Source organism: Phocoena sinus, chromosome 7 (genome assembly GCF_008692025.1).
Source record: "Phocoena sinus isolate mPhoSin1 chromosome 7, mPhoSin1.pri, whole genome shotgun sequence".
Classification (NCBI taxonomy): domain Eukaryota; kingdom Metazoa; phylum Chordata; class Mammalia; order Artiodactyla; family Phocoenidae; genus Phocoena; species Phocoena sinus.
In genome coordinates this window covers 96,397,380-96,418,885 of record NC_045769.1, presented here as the reverse complement: position 1 = coordinate 96,418,885, position 21,506 = coordinate 96,397,380, and the positions used below count along the sequence as shown (strand labels likewise).

The 21,506-nt window shown below is 45.3% G+C and overlaps 2 protein-coding genes across 5 annotated transcripts in view; both read left to right on the top strand.

Annotated features, from left to right (window-relative positions):
• Positions 1-21,506, top strand: part of MGAT5 (alpha-1,6-mannosylglycoprotein 6-beta-N-acetylglucosaminyltransferase) — a 370,484-nt gene that overhangs the window by 59,459 nt on the left and 289,519 nt on the right. The window lies entirely within an intron of this gene.
• On the top strand, positions 1,310-1,830 carry LOC116757194 (glycine cleavage system H protein, mitochondrial-like). Its single transcript, XM_032638679.1, is given in 3 exon segments — positions 1,310-1,596; positions 1,598-1,694; positions 1,696-1,830. Coding segments are annotated over 3 exon segments (519 nt in total).

Sequence of the window (21,506 nt, the reverse complement as noted above, 5' to 3'; positions counted from 1 at the left end):
ATTTCAAATACCCAGACAAGTGCAGAGACTTAGTGGAATAGTTGCTCATTTACATCCCCCTCGAGTCCCTGCCTTTCTGAACTCGTGGATGACACGTCTTAGTAACTGTGAAAGGTGCCGATGTTGGCGTCTGTTAAAATTACCATACTTCTGTCCCTGGAAAGTCTAAAACACGTGGCCTGCCTGGATCGCTCCAGGGATGGTTGGTGCTGCCTGGCTCCGCCCTTTCCTATGGTCTCGTTCCTTACGTCACTGTCCCGTCATTGTCGTCTAGACGGTTTCTCTTCATTCATTTTCAAGGAGGTGTATGTGTTTAAATCCTTCTCCCCAAGTCCTCCTCCTCCACTAGTTCAGGGCTCCCTTGTAATGGGCAGTTCAATGGGTCCCGCTGGACAGAGCTAATGCCGTCTCCACGTCCCCTTCCCATAATACACTTCATCATACCTGATGCCGCACACGTGACTCACTCTGTCAGTAACCTCTCCTTTCTCCCCAAGCCGGCGTGGCATCTCTCCACGTATGTCGACCTCCCTGGAGGAGACAGGCGAAGGTTCCTTTACTTTGCGTCTCAGGCTTAGGTGATGGATAGAGAGCATCTGTTGGGTAGGCTGAGGCTCTCCCTCGGGTTAATTAATGCGGGTAAGGGCCACGGACGGTTTTTTCCTTCTTTTACCGTGATGGCTTTCTGGGACCGGAGTCCTGTGTTATTTAGGCTGTGTGGATGGATGACTGATTACTTTTAACTCTTCCTTTTGGTCTGAGCTCAGGATGGCTCACAGGAGTCAGTGCCCACTGCGCATGCATTGGAGGGGCTACCGGAAAGTTTACCACCATCCATTTAAAGGGAGATGCCTGCTGGAAAGGAAGGGTGAAAGGTACAGGAGAGCCTGGGTGAGGGTGAGTCAGGAAGGATTGGGGAAGGGGGTGTGGTGGCCATGGCAATTTGGTTGAAGAGTTTGGGCACCCTGGGTGCCTGCAGAAATGGAACCGTTTTTTTTTTGTTTTTTTTTTTTTGCGGTACGCAGGCCTCTCACTGTTGTGGCCTCTCCCATTGCGGAGCAGAGGCTCCGGCCACGCAGGCTCAGCAGCCATGGCTCACGGGCCCAGCCGCTCCACGGCATGTGGGATCTTCCCAGACCGGGGCACGAACCCGTGTCCCCTGCATCGGCAGACGGACTCTCAACCACTGTGCCACCAGGGAAGCCTGGAACCGTTTTTTAAAATTCTAAATCATCATGGTCTGGTACCATAAAAATAAATTGCTAGAAAAAGTGAGATTAAAGAAAGAAGAAAGTGGTCCCCTGCGCACATGGCGCCGCGAGTGGCACGGAGCGTGCGGGCCGCGGTCTGCAGCCTGCGCGCCGTCTCTGCGCCCAACGTGCCCTGCCCGCCGCGGCCCTGGGGACTGCGGGCGGGCGCCGTCCGGGCGCTGCGCACCGGGCCCGCTCTGCTGTCGGGTCGTAAATTCACAGACCAACATGAATGGGTAACAGCAGAAAACGGTGTTGGAACAGTGGGAATCAGTAATTTTGCACAGGAAGCTTTGGGAGATGTTGTTTACTGTAGTCTGCCTGAAGTTGGGACAAAATTGAACAAACGAGGAATTTGGTGTTTTGGAAAGTGTGAAAGCTGCTAGTGAACTCTATTCTCCTCTATCAGGAGAATTAACTGAAATTAATGAAGCTCTGGCAGAAAAATCCAGGACTTGTCAACAGATCTTGCTATGAAGATGGTTGGCTGATCAAGATGACACTCAGTAACTCTTCAGAACTAGATGAACTAATGAGTGAAGAAGCATATGAGAAATACGTAAAATCTATTGAGGAGTGAAAATGGAACCCCTAAATAAACTAGTTTGAAACAACTTAATCTAAAAAAAAAAAAAAGTATAAAATACTAGCCTTCAATTTTATTATGAGATTCAAAGACATAGAGTTACCTTGTCCACTGACTGTAAAAGTTAAAAGGACACTTACCCTCAGTTTTGGTACTTAGCTCTTCAAAGACCAGAAACACTTGGTGGACTGGCCCCCCTCTGTGGATGCTCCCACCCGCTTTGAGTAGTAGCACTGACCTGGGAGATGGGGGTCTCAGCTCTGTTTCTGCTGGAGGGCCCACCCTGACCTCTCTGAATCCTGGTTTTTATGCTACAAAGTGAAAGTGTTATTGGTCTGCAGGGCACTGTTCTCCCCGACAGGAGATGAGGAACCAGGAACAGTGCCCATTTCTGTGTTCCTCACCCAAATGGTGATCTCTCTTTATAAAGATCCATCTGGGAGGGACCTGCTGGGGGTTATTTCATATACACCTTTGGCCACCTTGACCAGATGTCTGCCCAGCTCATTTGAAAGGCACACGTCCTGCATTTGTGACCTTCTGTAACAGAAGCACCTCTGTGTGTGTGTCTATACGTATAGTCATACCCAGTGCAAGTTTCTTTTTCCTAGTTCATAGTTTTAGGCTGGTGGAGGTGGGGAAATTACCCCTTTTAAGAAGTCATTTAGCATAATAAATGTTGGAGAGGGTTTGGAGAAAAGGGAACCCTCTTGCACTGTTGGCAGGAATGTAATTTGATACAGCCACTATGGAGAATAGTATGGAGGTTCCTTAAAAAACTAAAAATAGTTACCGAGTGATCCAGCAATCCCACTCTTGGGCATATATCTGGAAAAAGTCGAATTTGAAAAGATATATGCACCCCAGTGTTCATAGCAGCACTATTCATAATAGCCAAGACATGAAGCAACCTAAGTGTCCATCGGCAGATGAATGGATAAAGATGTGGTACATATATACAACAGAATATCACTCAGCCGTAAAAAAGAATGAAATAATGTCATTTGTAGCAACATGGATGGACCTAGAGATTATCATACTAAGTCAAGTAAGTCAGACAAAGGCAAATATTATATCACTTCTATGTGGAATCTAAAAAATAGTACAAGGGGCTTCCCTGGTGGCGTAGTGGTTGAGAGTCCGCCTGCTGATGCAGGGGACACAGGTTTGTGCCCCGGTCCGGGAAGATCCCACATGCCGCAGAGCGGCTAGGCCCGTGAGCCATGGCCACTGAGCCTGCGCGTCCGGAGCCTGTGCTCCACAATGGGAGAGGCCACAACAGTGAGAGGCCCGCGTACAGCAAAAAAAAATAAACAATTAAAAAAAAGTAGTACAAATGAACTTATTTACGAAACAGACTTACAGACATAGGAAACAAACTTATGGTTACCAAAGGAGAGGGGTGAGAGATAAACTGGGAGTATGGGATTAACAGATACATACTACTATATGTAAAATAACAACAAAGATTTACTGTATAGCATGGGAAACAATATTCAATATCTTGTAATAACCTAAAATGGAAAAGAATCAGAGAAAAAGGAATATAGATATATACATATATATGTATAACTGAATCACTGCTGTACACCTGAAACTATTACAATATTTAAAATCAACTCTACTTCAATTAAAAAAAAAAGTTATTTAGCGACCAAGGCTAAATAGGCGCTGACTTCGTGAACCCCTGCCCTCCAGGATCACCCTGCAATGGTGTTCATTCTAGCCCCCTGGAAGGGGGCACAGACGCAGGTCCCCTGGCCTCACCTTGCTGGGACACGTCATCCACCTGTGCGTCTAGGGAGGAGAAGGGAACAGGCATTCAGTGAGTAGCGAGCATTGCCCACAGGCCCCCTTTCTCCTGCTTCTGTCATTCACTTATCAGAATCTTGTTCACTCTTGCATTCTTTTATCCACGTGAACTTGTTTACTTCTCTTTTACGCCTGTTCGTGATTATGGTCCGGTGTTGCATTTTTATGCCCTGAGTAAGAAACAATGGGAAGAGAAGATTGGAAATTGCCTCAGAATTAATGTACATTGATTATACTGGCCGCTGTCAGCAGCCATGACTAGTGCTGACTGTGAGAGGAAATTGACCATGTGCCATCGGCGGCATTTGGATTTTTTTTTTTTTTTTAAATCAAGGTATGTGTGAGGGGAGAGTACTGCTTAGTCTTTTAAAAGTAAATAGCACTTAAGCAGAAGGAGCCGGTTGGAGCAGGGGCAGCCAGTAACCCTTGTTGAAAGGGGGAGGTAACGTACTTGATAAAAAGCTGAAGTAACTCTAATAGTTTTGTAAGTGCACTTTCTTCCGGCAGCAAACCAGAGAGTCTGAATGTGAGGTGAGATTGTGGGAAGGACAGGGGTGTGTGTGTGTGTGTGTGTGTGTGTGTGTGTGTGTGTGTGTGTGTAGCGGAGCTGGTCTTGGCAGGAGGGTTGCAGGTTTAGCATCCTTCTGGAGCCACATGTGGTATCATGTCAGTCAGGATAACTGGACTAGGCATTGTGACCAGAGGACCTACTACAGAAAACTGGGTTTGTAGGTGACGGAAGAGGTGACATTGATGTACCAAAGAGCATGTGACAACCCAGAGATGTGCAGCCACCAGAAGAAATCCACCCCGAGGACTGCAGGGAGCGTGGGAGTTGGAAGTGTTACCAGAAACGGGAAGTAGACCCTTTGGAAAGGGCTGCATCCTTGGAGGAGATGCTGGTGGGTGGATGGAAAGTGGATGAGAGACCCCGACCTCTTCCCAGCGCCTGTCCTCCCAGCTGCTGCTGCTGTCTCCCGCAGGCCAACCCTACCTGGAAGCCAGTTGGTAAGGGAGTTGGGGAAATGTAGTTTCCTACCATACGTTGCAAAAAGGACAAAGCATCCAGAGAATGTATGTGAGAGCAGAAAGGTGTAGACGGCTGGCCTGGGGAGTGTAACCTTTTGGTGGAGAGAAAAAAAGATAAATAGGTTAAGTGGAAGATTGCTTTAGGGAAGAAATTTCCTGAGTTTTGGTTTTTGATTTCTTTATTCTATGCCATACTGCCTCGCCTGTGGTTCTCTACCACCATCTAAGTTCTTTTTTCACAGTGTTGTTAAGCCTTTTACACCATGTGATATGTTATGGACATATTTGACTCCCCAATAATAATGAACATCTGTGGAGTGCTTCCTGCACATGGGGAAGTTTTCAGTGCTTTATCTGTATCCAGTCATTGAATCATCAGAGCTACTTTGTGAGTCTGGTACAGTTGATCCTCATTATTTGCGGATTCTGTATGTACAAATTTGCCTCCTTCTTACAACTTATTTGTATACCGCTCAAATCAGTAGTTGTAGCACTGTGCGACCCTTTGTAGACACACACAGAGTGGAGGAAAATTTGAGATACTGATGTGCATGTTCCCAGCTCAGATGGGAGATGCTCTGCCTTCTTGTTTCAGGTCTCCTACTATAACGAGGTGTCCTCTTCGTGGTCTCATTAGTGCAACTCTTGGCATTTTTGAGCTTTTTTTGGTTGGTGAGTTTGTTGTTTAAAATGGCCCCCAAGGGTAGTGCTGGAATTATGTCTACAGTTCTGAAGTGCTAGAAGGCTGTGCTGTGCCTTAGGGAGAAAACAGGTGTGTTAGATAAGCTTCTTCAAGCATGAGTTATAGTCCTGTTGGCTGTGAGTTCAATATTGATGAATCAACTGCATATATTAAATAAGGTGTCTTAAAACGGAAGGACATAAAACATGGTTATGTATTTTAAAAAATAACTTATTTCTGATTTTTAAAAGATTTTAATAGGTGACAGCAAATTTTTAATGTATGTATGTATTTATTTATTTATTGGTCACGAGACACGGGGGATCTTCGTTCCCGACCAGGGATTGAACCCTTGCCCCCTGCGGTGGAAGCGCAGAGTCTTAACCACTGGACCACCAGGGAAGTCCCCATGGTTACGTGTTGATCAGTGGACAAAAATGTTCTGACCAGCGGCTCACAGGAACCTAAGCCCGTATTCCCTTCCCCTAGGATCACTGGTTTAATATTTTCCAAGTCAGTGTTCACAGAGATTTTTGTAAAGTATCACTACCGCAAATAATGGGCACTGACGGTGCCACTGTTATCCCCAGTTTGTAGGTGGAGACTGAAGCATGTAGAAGTCAAACAAGTTGCCCAGCGTCACCCAGTGGGATGAGAACCCAGCAGTCTGGCTTCCCTGCCCTTCGCTCCTGTGCTCTACACTTTCACATTTCCTACTCTTTTCCACCTTCTGGATCTGCTGTTCGTGCTTTTGGAACCAACCCTGGGGCTGTTTCCAGTGACAAAACTCCTATTAGTAAAGCCAGCAGTTACCCCTGGCTGAGACTGCTGATGTGTGTAATTCTAAAATAAAGGTAATAACATTTGACACCTGGATGAAAACCTTCGCTTAGTTCCAATAGTTAGTTCTCAAGCAGCTCTTAGAAGCACACATCACCCTCCATTTCATAAATAAAAGCTGGCATCTTGGGAGGTTGTGATTTGGTCAGAGCCCCAGGGTGAGAAAGTGGTAGAACAGAGACTCAGATCCAGGTTTCCTGTCCCCGAATCCCCGGCTCTTTTTTTTGGCAATATCCAGGCTGCCTCTCCCAAGGCTGTCTGGGGACACTATGCTTACCTTGCTGCTTGTTCTGATTTGCCGCTCCCACGCTGCTTTGATCTGGAGGAACCACAACAAGTTAGAATCGTGTGTAAAAGAAGTGATTCGGGGGTGGAGGCATGTCCGGAAATATTTTCTTTACAGTGGTCATTTACGCCCGTGTTTATAGAATATCTCTCTTGGGCTGGAATGGCCTTTTGGGGAAGATGTTCGTTTTGTTTCCGTTCATTAGGTAAATATTTGAAAATAAAGGAAAAATAATTTGAGAGGGCTGCTGGCATTTTTTTCAGTGGCACACCCTCTCTTTGTGTATTTAATTAAATGTGTGTTTGAATAAGAAATGGATGCACTTGCTAAGAATGAAAAGGGAGCTCTAAAAATAAACCACGTCTCCCTTCCCTGGGGCAGCACTGGGCTTGATTTCCTGTGTTTCTTCAAGGTGTTCTAACCTCCACCCGAGGGCCTCTGAGCTGTTGGTGAAGGGCGACCTTTGTTACATCTTGGTCCAACGGTATGGGAGTGTATGTCTGTGTATGCAGTGGAGAGAGCCCAGGCAGGCAGATTAACATCCTGTAACATACAGGACGGTCCCACAGCAAGGAATTAGCCCGCCCAAATAGCCAACGGTGCTGACGTTGAGAAACCCTGCTTTACCCTCACTATAAACTGCAAGGGCTGTCTTAATGTGCGCAACACAAAAACTTTTGTGTCTGAACTTGGACGTTTATTTTGTGTCTTCAGAGGCCTTCTGTCTGCAGGGTTCTTTTGGCTGTGTGCCGCTGCCTCCCATGGGTGGCGCCATGGGAGCGGACCCCTGCAGGTGGGGCTGTCAGGCGGGGCAGCCTTTACAGAGGCTAAAACCCATACAGCTGACTTCAGCCAGTCTGCGTTCTGATACCACCACGTGTGGGCAAATCCGAAAAAAGCCACTGATAAAATAGTTTCTGGGAAAAACTCTTTTGCTCCTCTAAATTCTGAATAGTCGCTGCTGTTAATAATTATATATACATATGTGTGAGTATATATTTATTCACACACATCAGATTAGCACACTTAAGAAAAAGTGTCCCTTTAATAAGCATCGTATTGCACATGGAAATTAATTTGGGCAACTCTGTTATACAGTTGGCCCTGATACACGTGGACCGAGTGATACACGTTGATTTGAGGGTTAAGTTCCTAGCAGTTCGGCCGTGTTGCAGCTGCTTTAGGAGTACTTCATGCCTTTCGTCCTTATGGTACAACATGTTCTTATGTTTAAATACGGCTTTGAGATAAACAGTGATAGCGCAGTTGAAGATGAACAAATGGAAATTGAGTTTCTTCACTTCTGTCACTGTGTGACCATTTGGAGTTTTTATTTATTATTTATTTGGCTGCCTGGGGTCTTCGTTGCTGCGCGCAGGCTTTCTCTAGTGGCGAGCAGGGGCTGCTCTTTGTTGCGGTGCGCGGGCTTCTCACTGCAGTGGCTTCTCTAGTTGCGGAGCATGGGCTCTAGGCACGCGGGCTCAGTAGTTGTGGCTCGCGGACGCTAGAGCGCGGGCTTCAGTAGTTGTGGTGCACGGGCTTAGTTGCTCCGCGGCATGTGGGATTTTCCTGGAGCAGGGCTCAAACCCGTGTCCCCTGCATTGGCAGGCGGATTCTTAACCACTGCGCCACCAGGGAAGTCCCTGGAGTTTTTAATATGTGCTTAAAATTTAAAACAGTGAGAGAGTGAGAACTCCTAGGTGTCATATTGCTGCGTAAGTGCATATTTTAGTTCATGGAAGAAATGTTTTGCTGCATTTTAGAAGTCACTTTAAAATTGACCTTTTTGGGCTTCCCTGGTGGCGCAGTGGTTGAGAGTCCGCCTGCCGATGCAGGGGACATGGGTTTGTGCCCCGGTCCGAGAAGATCCCACATGCCCTGGTGTGGCTGGGCCCGTGAGCCATGGCCGCTGAGCCTGCACATCCGGAGCCTGTGCTCCGCAACGGGAGAGGCCACAACAGTGAGAGGCCCGCGTACCGCAAAAAAAAAAAAAAAAAAAATTGACCTTCTTTTTAAATGGCCATCATCAGAAAATCTACAAACAATAAATGCTGGAGAGGGTGTGGAGAAAAGGGAACCCTCTTGCACTGTTGGTGGGAATGTAAATTGATACAGCCACTATGGAGAACAGTATGGAGGTTCCTTAGAAAACTAAAAACAGAACTACCATATGATCCAGCAATTCCACTACTGGGCATATAGCCTGAGAAAACCATAATTCAGAAAGAGTCATGTACCACAGTGTTCATTGTAGCACTATTTACAGTAGCCAGGACATGGAAGCAACCTAAGTGTCCATCAACAGATGAATGGATAAAGAAGATGTGACACATATACACAATGCAATATTCCTCAGCCATAAAAAGAAACAATTGAGTTATTTGTAGTGAGGTAGATGGACCTAGAGTCTGTCAAACAGAGTGAAGTAATTCAGAAAGAGAAAAACAAATACCGTATGCTAACACATATATATCATATATATGGAATCTCAAAAAACAAAGAAAAAAAGGTTTTAATGAACCTAGGGGCAGGACAGGGATAAAGATACAGACGTAGAGAATGGATTTGAGGACACAGGGAGGGTAAGCTGAGACGAAATGAGAGAGTAGCATTGACATATATACACTACCAAATGTCAAATACATAGCTAGTGGGAAGCAGCTGCATAGCACAGCGAGATCAGCTCATGCTTTGTGACCCCCTAGAGGGGTGGAATAGGGAGGGTGGGAGGGAGACGCAAGAGGGAGGGGATATGGGGATATATGTATACATATAGCTGATTCACTTTGTTATACAGCAGAAACTAACACACCATTGTAAAGCAGCTATACCCCAATAAAGATGTTAAACAAATATATATAAATAAATAAATTCGACCTTCTTTTTAAATGGTTATTTTAAAACTAAATGATTGAAGAACAGAATGATGATTATTGCATGATTGTTGCTGGAAGTAGCTGTGTTGTACGGAGGAGGGGATGTTAAATAATGATTCACGCTGGGTGTTCTCCATGCTGCGCACATGACCGTTAGGATGGTTAGTATCTTTTTTTTTATTGAAGTAATGTTGGTTTGTAACATTATGTAAGTTTCATGTATACAACATTATATCTTCTATATGCCCTATAGGCTGCTCACAATCCAAAGTTTCGTTTCCATCCATCACCAAACAGTTGGCTCCTTTCACCTGTTTTGCCTCACCCCTTCTCATCTGGCAACCACTGCTGTGTTCTCTGTATCTACCTGTTTTTGTTGGTTGTTCATTTATTTTGTTTTCCTGTTCATGTTATTTTTAGATTCCACATATGAGTGATATACAGTATTTATCTTTCTCTGTCTTACTTCACTTAGCATGAGACCTTCAAGGTCAATTCATATCGTTGCAAATGATAAGACTTCATCTTTTTATGGCCGAGTAATATTCTATTGTGTATATATAGACACACCACATCTTCTTTATCCATTCATCCATTGATGGGCACTTAGGTTGTTTCCATATCTTGGCAATTGTAAATACTGCCGCAGTGAACATATGGTTGAGATCTTTCAGAAAAATGAATGAAAGAGAATGAAAGCATGTCCAGTAAAGCCGATCAGTATTTCTGTTGATCTGATTTCTGTCCATGTGAAACCCATGTGCTTTCAAATGCCACATAGAATTGAAGTACTGACCCATTAGGGTCTTCTTGAGAGTGGACAAAGAATTGTCCTCTACCCTAATATTTTAAACTTTAACTGAATTCTACGTAAAGAACAGTTACACGTGGTTCGTGTACAGCATGGTGAATTATCACAGCCATTTGTAGCCAGATCAAGAAGTAAACCATGCACGGTACCGGGCAGCTCCCCTGTGCCTCCTTCTAGTCAAGGTCTGCATTCACCCCCATCCCAAGCCTAAGCACCGACCTGACTTCTCAGCAAGGTTAGTTTTGCCTGTTTTGGGATGTTAAGTGATGGAATTCCTTATACACTGCATACAGTGAAGACTAATTTTTCACCCATCTCTCAGTTTTGATTCTGACTGGAAACATTTGATATATTCCAAAACGTGGCAGTTAAACATCTTGGCAACTCACAGTGGTAGATGAAGAAAAATCCCCAGTCTATTTCATGTGTGGCTTTGCTAATAGAAACATTGGCCTTCAAGGCAGTAACATTTAACGTGCTTGCTTCTATAATAAAAAAACGTAACCAACCTAATTATGATCTCACTTGTTGGGCTTTAGAATTTCATTTGGAAGGCAGTTAGTCGTGTAGAAATTAAATTGGAGTTTGTGTTTGTATCGAAGCAATCAAGTTCATTTGAAGCTAGAGTAGCTGATGGGCTTAAAGTATGGTCAATAAACAGGATATATGACATAGGAGCTTTTAACTGGATTTGGGTTGGAAACCATGACATTGCAGTGCAATCTCATTGCATCAGTTTATTATATACAGGGTACTATTTTCTGAGTATTAAGTGTGTCTCGTCTATAGGGACAGAATGGATGGGATGTTGAATTTTGGACTACGGGGATCTGAAATTGCCCTTCATGTTATAGGGGAAATTCAGTCCTCAGTTTGAAGGCCTTTGGGAATGTTGAACTGTTAAATTAATATAAAATATTATTTGGAAAAAATAGCCTTCCTTGCAGCCATTGTCCATGGTGAGAATATGTACACTCACTCCTTTCTGGATCTGTCAGAGGTTGGCTCCTTCACCACGAGCTTGGTGGCCAAGTTGGGAGGCTGGTGTGGCTCGTACCGAGGTGTGATGTGGCAGCAGGCCACACGGGACGTGAAGAGCATTTGTCACGCAGCTTCTGTTGGTCCCAGCAGAGATGAAAATGAGCAGTTCTAGCAGAATTACTAAGTCAGGATGGTTTGTCTCTGGGAAGCTGCTTTTTGCTCACTTGATGTTTGGGATTTGTGAAAAAACATTCTTCTTTTTCTCCCCCCACCTCCGCCGCCTTAGTAGTTTCTAACCATCTTCTCTAATTAAAACAGGGAAGAATCTTCTATGCCTTATTTTTTTGAAACTTGTTTGTATCCAGTTACTAAACCTAAATCTGCCCGTCTTTTGCATTTTCAAGCCTCTGAGGCAGGAGAGGCAGTGCTTGAAAATAAAAACCATTTCGGGGTATTATATCTGAGATGGGAATCAGATCACGCCACTCCTGGGATTCAGGCTCTTCACAATTACTCAACTACAGGGGAGCCCTAAGTCCTGCTATGGCATCAAGGTCCCTGGTCACCTTGTCTTGCCGTCCAAGACTCATCTTGGCCCCCTGCCTCCCCTTCTGTTCCAGATGTGCAGGGCAACAGTTCCCTTGACGGTTGCTGGTCACTGGTACATCTGCTCCACACACAGGCTCCCACCCCACGCTGGGGATGCCTTCCTCCACCATCTTCTTTTCGTCTTTCAGGACTCCTTCCAGGGTTTCCTTTTTCAGAGAAGCCTTTCTTGATCCCCCTGGATAGGATGTGATGGGTTTCTTCTGTGTTCTCGTGATTATCCTGTGTCTATTATGTACTCTTGCTTTTGTACACTGGCATCCAGAACAGTGCCCTGCATGTAGTAGGTGCTCAGCAAACACTGGTTGAATCAGTGGGTAGATTCCACTTTTATGTTACAGTCTAATGATCCATTGACATGTGTGTCTCCCTGCTACAGTTTGAGGGCCAGGATCATGTCTCTTCATCGTCACATACTCAGTCCCTGACAGAAGTACTCAAAAATGTTTGAATGGCAGGGAGGAAAGGCCGGTCTGGCGGGGAGAGCATTTTAGAGACACGGGAGAGTTTTTCTTGCACCTCAGTAATTTGTATTGTCTTGAGTGTATGGGCAGAACCTCTTGTGGCTTTGTGATCAGGTGCAAGGGAATCCCAGAATGCTCTGGGGCAAGAACTATACCCTCAAACTCCCCCATCCCCCTGCCTTGTCTTTCTTTTTGATTGATTGATTGATTGGCTGCGTTGGGTCTTCATTGCTGTGCACGGGCTTTCTCTAGTTGTGGCGAGCCGTAGCTACTCTTTGTTGAGGTGCATGGGCTTCTCATTGTAGTGGCTTCTGTTGTTGGGGAGCACAGGCTCTAGGCGCATGGGCTTCAGTAGTTGTGGCACTCGGGCTCAGTAGTTGTGGCTCGCGAGCTCTAGAGTGCAGGCTCAGTAGTTGTGGCGCATGGGCTTAGTTGCTCTGCGGCATGTGGGATCTTCTTGGACCAGGGCTCCAACCCGTGTCCCCTGCATTGGCAGGTGGATTCTTAACCACCGTGCCACCAGGGAAGTCCCCCTGCCTTGTTATTCAAATGGGAATGCCTCTGCATATGGGCAAGTGTTGGTGAAAGTGTTCATCTCTCAGAGAAAATGCTTGACACTGATGTCCATTACCCTGCTGATTGCTAATGCAGGAAAACATCAGGAAAAAAAAAAAACTTAAAAAACAGTGGCTTATGTAAAGGCAGCATTAATTATCATCCCTTAAGGGAAATAACTGTCATTTTTACATGATGACTGTACAGCCCAGTAAAGGCTCTATGTTTTTTGCACATCTTATTTCTACAGTAATTTTGGTACAAGCGCTTACCTGGATTCAGGTACTCAGCCCCTAGAATCATATCCTAGTGGTGTTTTTTCGGTTCCCAGAAAAAGAGATGAAGTGATGGGATAGAGCTTTCCCAAATTTGAGTCTTTTTTCCCCCTATCCTGCTCAGATCTGTGGCAATCACTTATTTACCAGTAAGTGCCATGGGTGGTGAAAAGAATAACCAAGGAAAAAACATTCTTTAGGAAAGCAGGGAGATGTGACTCTTTAATATTTTCTGCATTCTTCTGAGATGCTGAGGCCTCTGCCCACAACATGTTCCCTGTCCTGCCAGTCAGATTGTTCCTGGTTCAGAAGAAGGGCGTCCAAGGGATCCCCTGGTGTCCCAGAGCCCAAGACATTCGGAGTTCTGCTGCTTCACACATTTGGGGACCCCTGGATTACAAACAGAGGCATGTTGCCTGAGGCCCGTGGCTTACAGGGTGTGGCTCCCTGCTGCCAACCTGGGGGAAAGAAAATGAGAGAGAAGACTGATTCCTAAACACATTCCTAACCCTGCTTCTCCCCAAACTGGAGAATTGAGCAGATCATCGTACATGGTCCAGGCAAAGCCTGTTATGATCTCTCTATCTCTCTATCTATCTGTCTATGTATCTATATATCTATCAGCATCACGCTGCATGCGGGATCTTAGTTCCCCAACTAGGGAATCAAACCCACAGCCCCCGCACTGGCAGTGTGGAGTCTTAAACCACTGCACCACCAGGGATGTCCCAAATCCCGTTATGACTTTAGCTGGAATGTGTAGGCCTGCTTTGGAGTGATAGTTACTCTGAATGGAGCACCCTGCGCTGGCCTGAGGACTTGGGAGAGTTGCTCAGTCTCCTGGGCAGAAAGAACACAGGTGAGGACTAAGCAGCCCTAGGACAGCCACTGCCATCAAGAAAGTTCACCTGGCGGTGAAGCTCTTGTCTGTAAAGGCTGCCCATCTCTGTTATGCTGTGACACAATGCCACCTGAGAGGGACCTTCTCTCTCCCAGGGCTAAGGCCGGTAGGCTCTGTCAGTCACCATGAGCTTGTCCTCGGTGTCACTACCCTTGTCCAGAGAAAGAGAAAAGTTGGCTTTGACCACCGTGAAAGTATTGAAGGCAGCCTTAGGGGTGAGATTTCAGGCAAGGGTGAGGGTACCTTTTCCTCCCTCTACCCCACACCCCCTTCAAGGAAGGAACCCCATGTCCCACTCAAGCCTGAATTCCACTAGGGGGGCTAAGTGCCCCCTCCGCCAGACCAGGGAGGGATGTTTGTGCCCAGACCTGAATGGTGGTGGAGTCAAGGTGGTATCCAGGATGAGGTGCCCGAGGCAGGAACACGCGTGGCCCAGTGTGAGGGCTGTGTGGGCGGGGGAGGGAGCACGATGCTGAGTTTGGAGGGCAGGTAGTGCTGGAACATGGAGAACCTCGTTGGGCGGTGCGGAGTTAAGGGTTTTATTCTGATTGGGATGGATGTGTGGAGGGTTTTGAGCAGGGACGTGACCTGATCTGATTTCTGTTTTACAAACGTCATTTAGCTTGTGTGGAGAACTGGCTGTAAGGAAGCCTAGAGGTCAGGTAGGAAAGACAGTTGTCCAATGTAAGGTGATGGAGGCATAGACCCAGGGGAGGGGAGGGACATGGTGATAAGGGATTGGATACCTCAGTTCAGAATGATCTGGTGCGTCTCTCTCTTCATCTCCCACCCTTTTCCCATGTTGATTTCACTCCAGAAACACACATCTTCTTGTTCATCCCGCAGATCTACGCTCACTCTATTTTTAATATCATTGACCATTTCCCTAAATTATGCATACGTACACGTGCAGTACACGCACACACTTGTCCCTTCTCTGGCTTTCTCTCCTGCTGCCATGTAAGTGCCCTGAGGGCAAGCAGAAACTTGCTCGGATTTATTGCCGAGTCCCAAGTGCCTGGCATGCTCAAAAGAGTTACTAAAAGAGGACGTGAAATGGAAGGACAGCCAGCTGATGACCTTATTACGTCGTTTATATTTGAAAACTCACCACCATGACTGCTGAGGTTTTAATTGCAGTACTAAGAACACTGAGAACATCAACCTGTACTACTAATTTAATAAAAGTGAAGAAGTAACTATGTAGCACTTTTGAGTTTAAATAATTGGGGAAAAAGAAGGGAGAAGGGATTCGTGTCACCCGTGGAGCCATTCTGCCTGCAGTAAGGGAGATGGTAATGAAAAGGAACAACTCTGAATCTATTCATTTATTGCAGGGAAATTTATCCTTTCATTTACATCTAGAACCATCCAGCTGCTAATTTGTGTTTTTGTTGGAAAAGACTGTCAGGAAAATAGTTCATCTTCCCCAGTGCTGTAGTGTTCTCAAACTTAGCTTTCCTGAGCTACAGTCAAAACCGGATAAATCTATCGTCAGAAAGCATGCAGTCTTCCCCAAGGAACTCAGCATGTGGCCATTCTAAGGATGGAGAATGGGAGCCAGTGGGGATGGGGAAGGGTAGTGACCTGTGGCCCTTGGAGGGGTTGGTGGCCAGCAGTCACGCCTTTTCCTCTGGACTTGTGGCTAAGGGGTGGCTTCAGAGACAGAGGAACGTGCTTTGAATCCTGGCACCTTGACCATGTGACCTTGCCACGTGAGCTTGCCATGTGACCTCAGGCAAATTCCTTAACTTCTCTGTGCCTTGGTGCTTTCATTTATAAAGGGAATAATGACAGTACTCACCCTGTGAGGTTGCTATGAGGAGTGAGTGAGTTAATACACGTAGAAGATCTTAGAACCATGTCTGAGATAGCAATTATTCAAAACATTTTAGCTGTTACTAGTATCGAATGGGGGAAATTTTCTTTTTTGTGCGTGGTATTGAAATATAGTTTATTTACAATGTTGTGTTAGTTTCTGGTATGCAGCAAAGTGACTCAGTTATATATACATATATATGTGTATATATACACACATTTTTTCATATTTTTTTATTATGATTTATTACAGGATATTGAATATAGTTCCCTGTACTACACAGTAGGACCTTGTTGCTTTATCTATTTTATAGGTAGTAGTATGGGTCTGCTAATCCCAAACTCCTAATTTATTCCTCCCCCATCCCTTTTCCCCTTTGGTAAACATAAGTTTGTTTCCTATGTCTGTGAATCTGTTTCTGTTTTGTAAAAAAAAAGTTCATTTGTATCATATTTTAGATTCCACATACAAGGAATATCACATGCTATTTATCTTTCTCTTTCTGGCTTAATTCACTTGGTATGATAATACCTAGGTCCATCCATGCTGCTGCAAATGGCAATATTTGAACTGGGGGAAAATTTCTAGTCATTAACGTTTAGCATGAATTTTAGCAGATAAAAGCTACGTTATGTGGAGCTGAGTATTGAAGCTGTGTGTAGCACTTGAGTGAGCTGGGAATTTGTGTCGGGGGAGTTCTGACACCAGCTGGTGGACTGCAATGCAGTTCTGCTGTTAATCTCCTGGAGTTGGTGCAGATCGCATAAGTTAAAGGGTCTGGTCCCAACAACATGGCCCCCACTTCAGATGCCAACTGCAAGTGGGGTCCCCAGGCCACTAACTTCTGACTGGCTACAAATCTGGGGGGCTCCCATGACTCCCTCAGGCTCGATAATTCTCTTGAATGACTCAGAACTCAGGAAAGTGCTATACTTACCATCATACTTTAATTTTAAAGGATATAGATCAGGCATCCAAATAGACATAGGTGAGGTCTGAGAGGATTCCACATGCTGAGCTTCCATACCCTCTCCCTGTGGGGTTAGTTTGTGTCACTTTCCTGGCACACCATTGTATTCAACAGCCAGGAAGCGCCACTGAGCCTGGTGTCTAGAGATTTTATTGGGGTTTCATTGTGTGGCATGATTGATTGAATCCTTGGCCACGTGGACTCAGTCTCCAGCCTCCTTCCTCTTCCCAGGATTGGGCTGCCTCAAAGCCCCACCCCGTCTAATCGCATGGTTGGTCTTACTGGTGATCAGCCCTCAATCTGAGTCTTCTCATTTTACATAATCTCAGGTGTGACTCAAGGGGCTCATGACTAGTAAAGACCCTTCGCTTACTCGGGAAGTTCCGAGGATTTATAGTCTGCCTTTCAGGAACCAGGGACAAAGACGAGTCAGATTCTTTATTGTACAAGGAGGGGATTATATGTGAGTTAGCGAAATACAAGATGGTGGCCTGGGAAGTGAGCCGAGCCCTCGTCTTGGTGTGGCCCCTCTAATCCTGTGTCTGTCAGGTTGGGTTTATGGTTAGGCAGTAGCGTGTGATTAGCCTTGATAGCTCTAGCTTTCCTTTCTTTTGAATAGCTTTATATGGTCTCATGGTGATTAAGCTGTCTTTGGGGATCTTATAGTGACCTTCTATTAAATAAGTCACAAAGACAGCATTTCTGAATTTGAGTCTTTTTAAAACTGTTCTGTGATGCTCGGAATACAGGGAGTCACTGAGTGGTCAGAAGCTGTCTTTCTGGCTCCCAGAGGTACCCTTCTCAACAAGTGTATCCCAGATCTGGCTTTTGGCTGGGCAGTCTTTCTGTGTCTGATGTTCTTGGCCCCTGAAAACCTGAGTTCTGCTGATGCACAGGCTCATGGGAAGACCTTTCTCGTGGTTGTGTTTGCTATGCTCAGTAGTCATTAGGAAATGCTCACCTGGTTTCCCCATTCGTTCTTTGATTCCTGTACAGGGGTGGTTTTTATAGTACATTCCTTGGAGCCTGTTTTTCCTTTGCCATTCAAAGTGCTCACTTACGTGAACATGGGTACAAGTCCTTCCCTGCAATGAAAGATTGTTTCTAGAAGCATTTTCATCTCTTCTTGAGCATTTGTATCCCCTCTCAACGTCTGCTGGGTGGCATTACCCAGAAAGGCTTATGAGGATCTGATGAGGGCCCAGATGGCTGAAGCGCCCTAACTGTTGTCATCTTCCCACCTGAAACTCTGTACGCATTAAAGAACAACCCCTGCTTCCTCCTACCCGCTCCCCCCCGTGTCCGTCCCCCCCACCCCCCATCCTCCCCCAGCCAACCCCTGGCAACCACCGTTTTTCTTTCTGCCTTTCTTTGCCTTTGCCTGTTTTGGGTACTTCACATCAGTGGAATCATATGATACTTGTCCTTTTGTGACTGACTTCTTTTATTTAGCCTAATGTCTTCAAAGTTCATCCATATTGTAGCATGTGCCAGAATTTTCCTCCTGTTTAAGGCTAAATAATATTCCATTGCGTATGTATACCTTATTTTGTTTATCCACTCCTCTGTCGATGGACACTTGAGTTGCTTCCACCGTTTGGTTTTGTGAACATAGGTGTTCAAGTGTCTGTTCCAGTTCTTTCAGTACTTTAGGCCGTCTCTATACCAAGAAGTGGAATTATTGGGTCCCTAATCCTTTATTACACAAGGAAACAAATAAGCCACTTCCTTTTATGTGATTAGTGTGACCAGGCAAATAGTTACATGCCAGAGTAATAAACCCAGGTCACTTGCTGATGAGCGAGCCAGTGGGAAGTTAATAGTCTGCTTTCAGATTTGGTTTGCTAGAATGGACGACTGTGTTCATCACTTATGGGATGGCCCACCATTTGTGATATTCAACATGTAAATAAAGGTCAGGGTGTGATAAAGGGCAGGTTGTGTTTCCAGTGATCTCTCCACCGGATGTTAATCTTATCCCTTCTCTCCTTCTTCCTGATCGTTCCCCATGTGGTTGTGTGGTCTAGTGGTCAAGAGCCTGGACTCTGGAACCAGATTACACGGGTTCAAACTTTAGCTCCTCCAGTTACCACATGGGCAGATGACCTCACCTTCCTGTGCCTCCTTTTCCCCATCCATACAATGGGGTTAAGAATATAGCCCTACTTCACAAATGTAAATCTCTTAGAACAGTGACTGGTACATAGTAAGTGCCTGGTGAATGTCTTGGTTGAATTATTATTATTATTCCTATTATTATTAGCAGTGGTCATGTGCACCTGTCTGATTGGCAAATCATTTTTTAAGTGACAATAAAATATAGATAATAAAAACTTTGGTAAGAACATAGGGTATAGGAGCATTCATTTTTTATTTTATTTTTTTTAAAATTTATTTTATTTTTGGCTGCTTTTTGGGTCTTCATTGCTGCACGCAGGCTTTCTCTAGTTGCAGTGAGCGGGGGCTACTCTTTGTTGCGGCGCGTGGGCTTCTCATTGCAGTGGCTTCTCTTGTTGCAGAGCACAGGCTCTAGGCGTGCGGGCTTCAGTAGTTGTGGCACGTGGGTTCAGTAGTTGTGGCTCTGGGGCTCTAGAGCGCAGGCTTAGTAGTTGTGGTGCACGGGCTTAGTTGCTCCACGGCATGTGGGATCTTCCCAGACCAGGGCTCGAACCCGTGTCCCCTGCATTGGCAGGCGGATCCTCAACCACTGCGCCACCAGGGAAGCCCTATAGGAGCATTCTTATACCTTGCTAATAGGGAGCATAAGTTGGCATAACTTTTCTGAAAGAAAATGTAGGAATATTACTACATCAAAAGCCTAAAAATCTTCTTATTTGATTTGGTCATTCCTTTATTGTAAGCAGATATCTGAAATTGCAAAGGTAAGAATGAGGAACAGTTCATTGTTGTGTTATTTTCTAATAGAGAAAAATTGGGAGAAAAATAAATGCCTAATACTGTGGAGATTATTTACGTAAAACATGGTGAAACAGGGGAGTACTATTTAGCTTTTAAATTGTGGTGGAAAGATATTTATTATCATGAGAAAGCATTTAAAATGTGTTATTAAGATATAAAAGCAGACTGTAAGAAAGCAAATATATTTTTGTGATACATACATGTGTGTATCCACACTGCGTGTGTGTGTGTGTATGAAATATACCAAAATCTTAGCAGTGTGAGTGGTGGAATGAGAACATTTAAAATTTTTTTTTGTAATTTTCTGGTTATTTGGCACTGAACAAATTTTTGGTGTTGGACAAGTGTTATGTTTCTATTAGAGAAAAAGGTAGTAACTTCACTTGGAAAAAGAAGATTCCGGTTGGTTATGTGGAGCTCAAAGAGCCTCAGAGGGAGAACGCTGCAGAGTGGCCAGTGTGATAGGGGTTCCGACACCCAGTGATTGGCTGTCTTGTCCCCTGGTGGCTGGCCTTGTGCCCAGCCGCTGAGGTGCCCCCAGAGCCCTCTGCCCAGCCAAACTCCAGAGTTCCGCCTTGAATGTGAGCCCCTCCAAGTCTTTTGGCATCAGTGGATACAGGGCCGGCTCCCTTCCCTTACACGCCCAGAGTCCTCGTGGTTTCTTAAGGAGTCTCTAACTGAGACGCTATGGGGTTTGCTGGGATTCCTGAACGTTTGGGAGGAGGGTGTTATTTAATCAAGTTCAATGAAAGCTGGCTTCTGCCGGATCCCAGTTTTGGATCCCATTTTCCAGTCTCGTTAAGTCTTTCTGGTATGTCCAATGCAGGCATTTATGTCCTTGTAGTTTTGTGCATAAAAGGGTAAAAATAAACTCGCTCGCTTCTCAGCATTGATCCTAAGCAGTATATCTTCCAGTGGACATGGGTGCCAGATGGCGTGGCACCTCCTACCGGGTTAATGAACAGGCATTTGCCGGGCACCTTGACTTTCTCTTGAATCCTTCTGTGCACCTTAAACACGAAACTCTGCCAGTGGCAATTTGCATTCGCTTTTTTTCTTTTTCTCCTCTCCCTCTTTGGATTTTTTAGGAAGGAGAAGGAGGTGACGCTGTCTCTCTGGAATAACTTCCCATGGGTCGAATTAGTTTTATTGCTAGTGTTGTGTAGATATGTCTCCCTAAATAAACACACATTGTGCCAACTTCTGGGAAAAGTACATTTCTGCTCAGAGCTGTCTGCAAGTGTAGCTTAAAATAGTTTTATTGCCTCCGGTGGAATAGGATGCCTGTAGGTATTGGTGTGAAGGGGGCTAGGAAAATGATGCTGGTGGCTGTAATACCACTTTCCTTATGGTGTTCCACATCCGTTCTCTGTCACTTCTTCCCGCTGCAACCTTGGGTGGTAATAAGGAGGCAGGTTGTAGAATATTAACTCTTTAAAAAATTTTTTTAGGGACTTCCCTGGTGGCACAGTGGTTAAGAATCCGCCTGCCAATGCAGGGGACACGGGTTCGAGCCCTGATCCGGGAAGATCCCACATGCCAGGCAGCAACTAAGCCAGTGCGCCACAACTACTGAGCCTGTGCTCTAGAGCCTGTGAGCCACAACTACTGAAGCCCACGTGCCACAACTAATGAAGCCTGCATGCCTACAGCCCGTGCTCCGCAACAAGAGAAGCCACCTCAGTGAGAAGCCCACGCGCTGCAACAAAGAGTAGCCCCCGCTCGCCACAACTACAGAAAGCCCACACACAGCAAGGAAGACCCAGTGCAGCCAAAAATAAATATATAAAAAAAATTTTTTTTATTGCAGTATGGTTGATCTACAATATTGTGTTAGTTTCAGA